The sequence below is a fragment of the Octodon degus genome, unplaced genomic scaffold (genome assembly GCF_000260255.1).
Source record: "Octodon degus isolate 3935 unplaced genomic scaffold, OctDeg1.0 scaffold00002, whole genome shotgun sequence".
NCBI lineage: Eukaryota > Metazoa > Chordata > Mammalia > Rodentia > Octodontidae > Octodon > Octodon degus.
Genome location: NW_004524578.1, coordinates 18717918 through 18728211, shown reverse-complemented (window position 1 = coordinate 18728211; position 10294 = coordinate 18717918). Strand labels below are relative to the sequence as shown.

Below are 10294 nucleotides of genomic sequence, written 5' to 3'. Positions count from 1 at the left end.
TTTAAAAAGATTTGGGAATGTAGCTAAGTGTAAAGGCCTTGGGTTCTGTTCTAATATTGGAAGAAAGAAATTGCAGCTCACTCTACAGGCAAGTGAGTTTGAAAAAATTCAGGCACCAAAAACCCAAGTGGAGCTACCATTTTATTTCTTCACTCAGCCCCAGGGTATTCTGCATGGAGCAGAGCACTGGGTTCCTTGATTCTGGGGCTTCTTCCCTTGAAGCGAGAGGCCCCCAGTGGCTGGCCCAAGGATGGAGCTGTCCATGGGCTGGCCTCAGGGGCAACACAGTGCTGGACAGGTCGGTGTCCATGCCGTGGGAGAGGTGTGGGAGTGAGAAGAACCTCTGAGGCCTCCCAGGCTGTATGGTGGCGCCTCTCTGTCACTGCAGGATTCCTTCCCAGCCCGGTTCAAAGCCGTCCACTTCATCCACCAGCCATGGTACTTCACTACCACCTACAACATGGTCAAGCCCTTCCTGAAGAGCAAGCTGCTTCAGAGAGTGAGTCGGGGAGTCTAGGCCTTAACAGGAAAGAGCTCTGGGGACAAGAGCGAGGGGTGGGGTACGGTGGGTCAGGGACCCAGCTTGTCTGCCCTAGACTCTGAGTCCTGGTGCTGAGCTGGTGGGTCCCTGGCAGCACAGACCTGGAAGACTGTGGAGAAAGGCCTTGCCTTCCCCTCCCCCCTCATCCTCCTCAGGGGTCCACCTCCTCAGCTGTGTCCTTTGGCTTCCCTGCAGGTGTTTGTCCACGGAGATGACCTCTCTGGCTTCTTCCAGGAGATCGACAAGAATATCTTGCCTGCTGACTTTGGGGGAAGCTTGCCCCCATATGATGGCAAAGTGGCCGCCAAGCAGCTCTTTGGGTCCCAGGCCCAAGCTGAGAACACAGCCTTGTGAGGCATCTCCTCCACCTGAGCTGTAGTTAGCATCCCTGGCCACTCCTTGGTTGTCCCAGTCCCAGACTGGCAAAGGGCTGCCTGAGGTGACTGTAGTTTCCCTACCCTCCCTTAGCTTAGGTAAGTTCAGAGGTCACCTGCATGCCAAGATGGGGGAGGGGCAGCAAAGTAAGGGGAGTCCCTTGAACTGAAGGGCTGGGGACAGTCGTGTGCCCATCTGCCTAGGGAGCTATAGGACTATGACTTTATGTGAAGTTGAATTTTAAAGACTCCTTTTGTCACAGAGCTTTGCTGCTTAGGGTCTATCAAAGCAGGCAAGGAAGCAGGGTTACTGCCCCCAACAATAAATAGAGGATCCAAGTGGGGGTCTTAGGCTCAGATGATTTGCAGATACAGTGATACTGATGGCCTGTAGCTGGCGAGGGGATTTCTGCACAGCATTCCTGGGAGGAAGAAGCTGTGAAGTAGCTTCCTTTTAGGGTGGCCGCTTAGTTTGGTGCCATCTAGCATGTGCAGCCAGGGCTGGCAGCTTGGACCTCCATCAGGTGGCATTCGTGTCCTCCACTGTCTGTCTGGGGGATGGGCCTACAGTATGTTACAGTGAGGAGCTCAAGCAGGAGCGCTGTGGGGCAGTGGGGTACCATTCTGCATGCTTTCATAATTACAAATGCTTTCCTCCTATGGAGCTGGCTGTCTTTAAGTACTTGGTGACTTTGGAGTGTGACTCATTTTTGTAGGTGCCAACCCCAGCACGAGCCTGTTTGCTGAGCTTGAGGCTCCTCTGGGAGAGGTGCTGGCTTGCTGGGATGGGTCTCCCAGGCATTGGCAGATACAACTCCCAAGCTGCCAGTCTTACTGCCAGCTGAAAGCAGACACTCTTTGCTGTTGTCTGGCTGACAGTGGCAGGTGAGGTTACATGGCCAGGTTTTAGCCACTGAGGTATTCCAGAACCAAGCTAAGACCTCTGGTCTTGCCTATAGGGTCACCTCCTTCCTTGGCACCATACCCACCTTTTGTGGCAAGACCTTCCAGAGGTATTTTGGACTATAGGCCAGTCCAATCCCATCTGCTTTTACACCTTCATGACTTCTCTTATCCAAAACAGTTCTCTTTCTTGTTTTGTATGCATCGATTTCTTCCATCCTTTCTTTCATCCCTAAGGTTTGCAGTCTGTTTATTACCCAAGAAACCCCCTTCTTTATAACATTCGCAATCAATAGTCCATGGACATCCATGGTATTTGCACGGGATTTCTGAGCTGGAGAAAAATCATACCAAACTATCATTACTGTGGGTGGAAGGGTGAGAGGCTGACCAGTGAGATTTCTCCCTGAATCTCTTTCTACTACTTTTAAAAAGTTGAAGCTGCCCTTTATCACATCAAAACTTTCATAGGCCCTTGATGGGAAAACCTGAAAAGAAGGAAGCTGCTCTGGGGGAAGACCGTAGAGGGCTCCCTGAGGAATTTCCAGAGCTAAGACAGTATTTCAAGTTTGAGCACATGGGTGGCCGTGACCTGTGGGGCAGTGGGGTTCAGCAGTGACTGCATCTGCCAAGGTGGAGGGTGCGAGTGACCCTTGTAGCGGTGCTGCTGGTAGAGTGGGGATGGGGTGGGGCAGAACTAAATAATTTAAAAGAATTTTTTTTAATGCTTTTAAGATACACCTGTAAGTGTTTTTCAGGAGTCACATCCCAAATCTGAGGAGTGCAGTGGTCGATCATATCATCTCTCCCCGAACTCCTATTTGCCTTCTGGGATGCAGCCTTTTGGCCTGAGTTCAATCCCAGGTTCAAAAAGAAAAATGCAGGCAGATATTGGAGGGCTCTCAGGAAGCCTTGGATCCTATTCAGGTCCCAAGAGGCGGCTGAGCCCCCCTTAAAGTCAGCAGAACCAGGGCTTTACCTCAGAGAACATTTTCTGACAATAAAATCCGGTAGCTGAGGAAGGAGCTGAAGGGTTGGGACCTGGCTAATCTGCTGTGATTGTGGGAGAATACTGTCCCCTGCTGGCTGTGCTTGGCACTGCCCCCCGGGGACAAGCAGGGTAGGAAGGTGCACACTTGATCCACAGGGATCCTATCCTGGCCAGGCTGCCTGCTAGACCTGGTACAGCAGAACCTCTGTGGGCCAGAGCCCTGCCAAAGTCATTGTAAGGCTCTTGGAGGGTTCCAGTGGCAGGGAGGCTGTGAAGCAGTGCCTCAGGAGGCTGTGAGGCAGTGCTGGGCTCTCTAATGGTAGGCCCTCTGCCAGACTGGCCTAGGAAAGCCACTGGGAGAGCACATGTGGAGATCTTCAATGTACAAAGCAGACATACACTCAGGCCCACACCTATAATCCCAGGCCTCAGGAGGCTGAGGCAGGAAGATAACAATTTCGAGCCCATCTTGTACAATTTAGCAAAACCTTGTCTCAAAAATTAAATATTATAGGGCCGGGGAGATGGCTCAGTAGAATAAGCGCTTCCCTGGCAAGTGCAAGGGCCTGAGTTCAATACCTGGTTCCACCAAAAAAAAAAAAGTTAAATATTATAAAAGGACTCAGGATATAGCTCAGTGCAAAGGCTCTGGGTTCAATTCCCATATGACAAACACAAAACAAAAAGCAAATAACCTGGCAGGTTAAGCTCATAGATCCCATCTGTTTATGTGTGATATCCCATGCCTGTCCCCTCCACCCTATACCAATGAGCTGGAAGAATGAGGACAATGAAATGGGCTTGAAAGCCACCGCCGCAAGGAGGGGAGCAACGTATGAACTCGATGACAATCATTTCTTCCTTCTGAGACATCTGGGATGAGGCAGGGACTCTGCTAGCCATGTACTAGGGCAGCGGGAGAGCCAGCAGATCACAGAGCTGTTTCTACTGTCCTTATGTGGCCCATGCGACAAGGGAGTCGGCAGATTCTGGAGGCCATTCAGCAGCTGTGGGTGGGGACTGTGCAGAGGAATGGCGCCTAGCCTCAAAAGCCTCTCATTGGGAATGGCTGCTGTGTGAGCCTTGAGTTTGCTGGCAACACAGGAGGAGCCTTGTGCTGCTTGGTGGCCTGGGAAGGCTCCCAGAAGAGGGATGCATGCCCTTGTCTTATGTTAAGCCAGCCAGAGAAAGAGGTAAGGGGTCATTTCTGATCCACCTCTATGGGAGGGGGTTGGCACTGTGGTTTGGAGTAGAGTCAGCAGGGCTGAGTCTAGCAGCTCACAGGATCCCCAGAGCCACACCATTTGGAGGGTGCTGCAGGAGGGCAGCATCTGCCCTGCTCTGAAGCCCACTAGCAGTGTGGAATGTTAGGTTCTGCTTCAGCCCTATTAAATCAGAACCTGTGTTTTTAAGAAGACTCCTGGGGATTGACCATTAGAGGGCCCAGAAAAGCTCCTGAGGCAGTGCTTTGCAGCCTCCCTGCCACTGGAATTCTCTAAAAGCTTTGAAATGACACCTGCCAGGCTCTGGTCACAGAGGTTCTCTGTACTGGGTCTGGCAGACAGCCTGGCCAGCGGACCCCTGTGGCTCGAGTATCCCCGGTATATTAACTAGGGAAGACTGTGAGGCTGTGGGAGACCCAAGTTGGGCAGGGGTCAGTATCTAAGGATTTAAGGGCAAACTGCTCCGGACAGAGAAGCAGGGCTACCACAGCCTGGCCTTCCAACTTGGGATATGAAAGCCCAGTGGGAAGGTAGCAGTCAGAGGCTAAATGTCTCAGACTAAGAGCAAGTTCCTCTCTGGGGCTGGATCCAAGTAGCCCTATGGGTGTAACACTATACCTTGGTGTCTCACCCCGAACATGCCGAGGAGCGAGGTTTGGTGGAACGCAGACAGCTTGTCAGTATTCCCAGCCCAGGAATGCTCTTGGAAGCTACATCAACGCAGGCATCTCTGCGCTTTCCCTGCAGGCCCATCAGTTAGGTGCTCTAGTATGAAGCTATACCACAGGGACACTTGGCTTCCACAAGTGGCTTCCACAATGGCTTTCACTCCATTCCAGCAAATGATCTGAGTGGGACTTAAAGTGAAAGCTGCAAAGTGAAATAGCACTGAAAATGGTATTTGGCTCTCAATATTTTTTTTTCTTTTCTTTTTCTCAATATCTTGAAGTAGGCTTTGTGTGTGTGTGTGTGTGTGTGTGTGTGTGTGTGTGTATGTGTGTGGCAGGCTGGGCCCACCCTGAGGGTGGGACTGGTGTGGCATGTGGGGCCGGGGATTGAACTGCTGTCCCTGCACTTGCCTAAGCTTGCCTAAGCAGGCGCTTTAGACCACTGAGCTATCTCGCCAGGCTCAAAGCAAGCATTCTTAATGATTTTCATTTTGATCCCAAGTAAAAACTCCCATATCTGACACAGAAACCTGCTTAGGGTCAAAGGACGAGGAAGTAGTCAGGGTAAGGACTCCAACCTCTCAACTCTTGCTCTGAATCTGTTCTGTTGTTACTGTGTGTATTTTATCTTAAATGTTTATTTCTAGGGGTGGGGGTATAATTGGGAGAGGAGAAGAACAATGAAATGAGAACTTGGATTTATGTTCAGTCAGTTTTCCCAACCATCCTCCGATAAAGGAGGGAATAACTTTAAGAGGAAACTAACCAGCTTTCAGTAGAGATGCCAAGGTAATTCTGACTGTAGCATCAAAAGGGCTAGTGTGAATTCTGAGCTGTCCATAAGATGGGGATCATGGGCCCATTCCAAGACTAAAGTAAAATACAAGTTTGTTGTAGGGACAGACACAACTGGCTGCTCCACAGAGAACAGCCCAGGGAAGGTCAGCAGACTCGGTGACACAGAGACAGAGGGCCTAACTGGGGACAAGGGAGGCAGCCACTGCACAAACAGCACACCCTGCACAAAGGAGAGTTTATTTTCATGGACTCTCCAAGGAATGTCATTATTCATTTTTAACAAGGTGGGCAGGAGCCCCTGGAAAGGGACTTTCCCTGCTTGTTTCCTACCAGGCAGCTACTTCAGTGACCTCTTAGCTCATTGCTATACATACATGGACTGTGGATTCAAGGCAGATTGCCTGGGTTCAACTCTCTCTCTACATTTTCTTTTTTTAAAATGTATTTAGTGGGGCTGGTGAGCTGGCTCAGTGGTCTAAAGCACCTACTTAGAACAAGCTTAGCAAAGCACGGGGACCACGGTTCAATCCCCCAGCACCACATGACAGCCATCCCCACCCCCTGGAGGGCTGAGCTGGACACACACACACACACACACACACACACACATAAATAAATAAATAAAATTAAAAAAATGTATTTAGTGCAGGATCTCACTATGCAGCTCAGACTTGAAGTGATTCTCTTGTTTTCAGCTTCCCCAGCACTGGGATTACAGACGTGTGCCACCATGCTCAGACTTGGTTGCTGGCTCAGTATGCCCCAGGGGTGGGGCCAGCATGGCATGTGGGACTGAGGATCGAACCCTGGTCCCTGTGCTTGCCAAAGCAGGCGCTTAGTCCGCTGAGCTATCTTGCCAGCCCTCTCTACATTTTCTGTAGTTTGTTCACTGTTGGGTCCTGAGCAAGTGATGTAACCCACTTTAAGAACCTACTGGGCTGGGGAGATAGTTCAGTAGAAAAAGCACTTGCCTGGCAAGCGCAAGGGCCTGAGTTCAATCCTCGGGTCCATGACAAAAAAAAAAAAAAAAGCTACTAATCAGGTACTGATTTAGTAGGGCTGAAGCAGAACCTAACATTCTGCATTGCTAGTGGGCTCCAGAGATGGGCAGGTGCTGCCCTGCTGCAGCACCCTCCAAATGGTGAGGCTGTGGGGATCCTGTGAGCTGCTAGACTCAGCCCTGCTGACGACCCTACTCCTTTGTTTGAAGCCACAATGGGAGAACCTTTGAGAGGTTCAGCAATTCAAAGCCAAATTGCCTATAAATGTCTTTCACTCAGTAAAAGGGACCACACCTTCCCATAGTCACTGTAGAAAGTGACTGACCATCACTTCCTCTAAGGACTCTCCACAGAGATTAGGAGGGGAGGCTGTCTCACAGAGGGCCATCTGGTGAGATGCGGGGGCCTTGCCATGTGAAAGCAGCTGGCTGATAAAGGCACACCAGCAAGTATGTTGGCTGCACTGGGGCAGCCAGGCTGTGTCACCAAAGCCACATGTGAGAGGACCACCTAGCAGAGGTGGAGCAGGTGACACTCTAGGACACTGCTGACATCAACCTACTTAACACCGTGGACCTGAAATCTTTTCCAGGCAGCTCTTTTCATAGGCAGTGTTCTTTGCAAGTTGGTTTTTTTGGATCAAAACAGTCTGGTTCACTTGCGGGCACAGGAAGTGCGCGTGTATATGTTTTTGTGTGTGTTTGTGTGGACTTGCTTACCAGAGAGGAATGAAGTTTGAAGTCTGATACTGGAGATTCTTAGGTCTTGGGAATGGTGCCACTGCACAGTGCTTCAGAGCAACACTCCTACCCTGCCCTACTTGTCAAAGGTGTTGCATGGTCCAAGAAGGAGGCAGCTCAGTTCAAGGATGGGGTAGGGTTTAGTTCTCTTGGCTGAGCCAGTGCCTGACCTGGGAAACCCTTGATCAGGTTCAAAGAGATCCAAAGGAGAAGAAAACCCCATGCTCACCCAACCCAACCCAACCCCACCCAACCCAACCCAACCCAAAACCCAACCCAACTGGACCCAATCCAACCCAACCCAATGTGCACCTAGTCTTCTGAGAACATTATTGGAAAAGCAGTAATTTCTGGTAAGCACTGTTTCCCCAGTGTCTTGAATTTGTCTGCATGGTTCACTGTAGAAAGTGACTGACCATCAACAACTCACCTATTTCGGCTCTTGGTTTGTTTGTCTGCACAGGGCAGGCTTGTGAGGTCACAGTGGGCTGGCCGTGCCTATGATATTTGTTTGCAAGGCAACGGTAGGGTCAGTTGTGAGAGGAAATTGGTGTTTTGTGGATTTCCATTAAACTCATGTTTTGTTGAAGATACAGGAGGAATCCCTTTTCAGTAGAAAAGCCCCACTAGACAAAACAAACATACCAAACAGCACATTTTTAATCTTTATTTTTTTAAGTAAAGAAATTCCATTGAATCAAAGATAACAAAATTACGGTTTTTGTTTGTAATGATCTTTGTTCACCACCACACAGAATCAAAGTAGAATCAAAAGTAATATGAGAACAGAAAATGATCAAGGACATCATTGTTTAGTATAATTTCTTAATAAAGGTAAATATCCTCATATTTAGAAAAAATTGCATTGCTAGTTGCAAACCTTAAACACCTCAGCACTGAAGGATACTGTATTTCCCCCCAAAGATCCAGCAGCGTAGAGGTGCTATGAACAAAAACTCAAAAATACAGTATTTTGGGGGCAGCATTTGAAGTTTTGGAAAATTTAAATATAACACAATAAAAGAACCAGAATCAGGAATGTAAAAGTGATGGTTCTTAAAAATCAATCTGGAAGCAGATCTGCCAAGAAGAACATGGCTGAAAGGGGTCTCACAGGGAAAAAGAGATCAAACTGGCGCCCCGTCCCCCACCCCCACCCCTGGCATCACTAAGGCAGCTGCAATGGCAGAAGTCAAAAGCTCAGGTACAGTGAAGGTCTTCCTGAGGCAGTGGGAGAGACCCAGATCACTTGGAACTGGTGTGGAGAGGTGACAGGCTTCTACATGGACTTGTGCTTTAGGAAAACCAAAGAGGCCCAAATACAAACCAAAAGGAACCTTGCTCCTGCACCGAGGAGCTTTGGCCACTCCTAAGAACAGCCTGGGGGAGAAGTGGTTGGCCCCGGGACCAAGGTGGGCAGCAATTATTCTAGGTGTCTGGGAGGAGAATGCCCACTGTGACTAAACGTAGATATTTCTCCAAGGACTATAAATGGACTGTCCCCAACTTATGGCAATGGTGGATTTATTGGCTACTGGGGACCAGAGCAGGAGAAGGTAGGTTATGGATTTGATAGGAAGCTATTAAAAGCTGAGAATTTCATGAAACTCAAAATGTGACACTCCACCAGTCTGAAACTACCTTCAGCTTACCAGAGATGCTGTACACAAAAGCTCTATCCACCTATATGCTAGGGAAATGGTTCAGAAAACATGGACTGGCTCTTGCAAAAGGTGCAGCTGTCTGTTCCCTAGGAGTTGGAGAATGGCTGGCGTGCTGTCCTCTGTGGCCTGCTGCCATGAGCTGCTCTGGAAGCATGTGGGCCATGGCACCCAGGGGTAGTGGCAGCAGTGACACAGGGAGAGCAGGTGGCCTTTGCTTTGGGTGGTCTTCCAGGTCCCTCTGCCAGTGGGGCTTATTCCCCTTTCCTTAGCTCCAAACACAATTTGGCAAAAGTAACCTAGTTTATGAAGAGGGGGTATGTACTTCTTTCTGCTTAGATCATAGAGGTGGAAGGAAACCTTGCCCTTCACTGCTTGGCCTCAAGATGCCACAGGCAGGTATCCAGGTAACCCAAGTGACTGAATAAGGCCAAAACCAAAAGGCACAGGGGTGCCAGAGATGAGGCCTCGTGGCCCATGCTGGGTGCATGTTCTGTGGAGGGCTGGGAGATGGTGTGTAACTTCATGAGGAGCCCTCAGGCCCCTGCAGAGAATACTCTGGCTTGGCTGTGACTTTGCTTCACACTTCCACCACAGAAGAATTTGAATTTCTGTGCCACAATATTGTTGTGATACCAAGGGATCTTCTAGAGAAAAGTTAAGGCTCTGTGAGCAAAGAAGACAGTTCCAGATGATATTGTGATGGAGTGCTGCCGGGAAATGCTCCCGAACAACTCCAGTCTGCCGAAGGGACAAAAACTTAGTTCCTACACTTAAAACTTGGTTCCTACAATTCAATGGGCTGTTTCAGTGATCTTTACTTTAGCTCTCATTAGGGTCAAGGCCAGAGCAAAAGGAGTGTCTGCCTGTCATCCCAGCACTTGAGAGACTGAGGCAGTTGCCCCTCTTGAGGCAACTTAGCAGGACCCTGTCTCAAAATAAGAAATAGAAAAGGGGGCTGGAGATATAGCTCAGTGTGACGGAAGGCTGTGGGTTCAGTCCCCAGTACTAAAAAAGGAAAAGCCTCTTAATCTCAGGCATCTGCTTGCCTGGCAAACCCAGATAAGAACTCATGCACTACTTCTGCCACCTCACAAGTCGCCCAGTTACACAGAACACTCCTTCAGATGCAGGCAATATAAGCGCAACAGCCCAGACAGTTCAGCTCAGTGAAGACTGCTTTAGAATGAAAGCCTGAGGAGGAAGGATTTCTGCTCTGGAAGTTCTCTGTGCTCTGCCTTGTCCTGCTAAAGGACGGAGACAGTGTCCTCACCCCAGTGGCCAGCACCTGCCAGCCACGAGACTGCCCTCAGAATCACAAGGAGACTATGGTGACAGTGGAGATCTGGAAGAGGTGCCAGTCAGAGACACAGGGCTTTGGACAGTATCCAGCG

The 10294-nt window shown here is 49.5% G+C and overlaps 1 protein-coding gene across 1 annotated transcript in view; it reads left to right on the top strand.

The window, feature by feature from the left end:
• Positions 1-895, top strand: part of Rlbp1 (retinaldehyde binding protein 1) — an 8495-nt gene extending 7600 nt beyond the window's left edge. The window contains exons 7-8 of the mRNA XM_004623290.2: positions 389-499; positions 737-895. Coding sequence (XP_004623347.1) covers positions 389-499; positions 737-895 — 270 coding nt within the window. The remainder of the gene's footprint in view (positions 1-388; positions 500-736) is intronic.
• Positions 896-10294: the final 9399 nt, after the last annotated feature.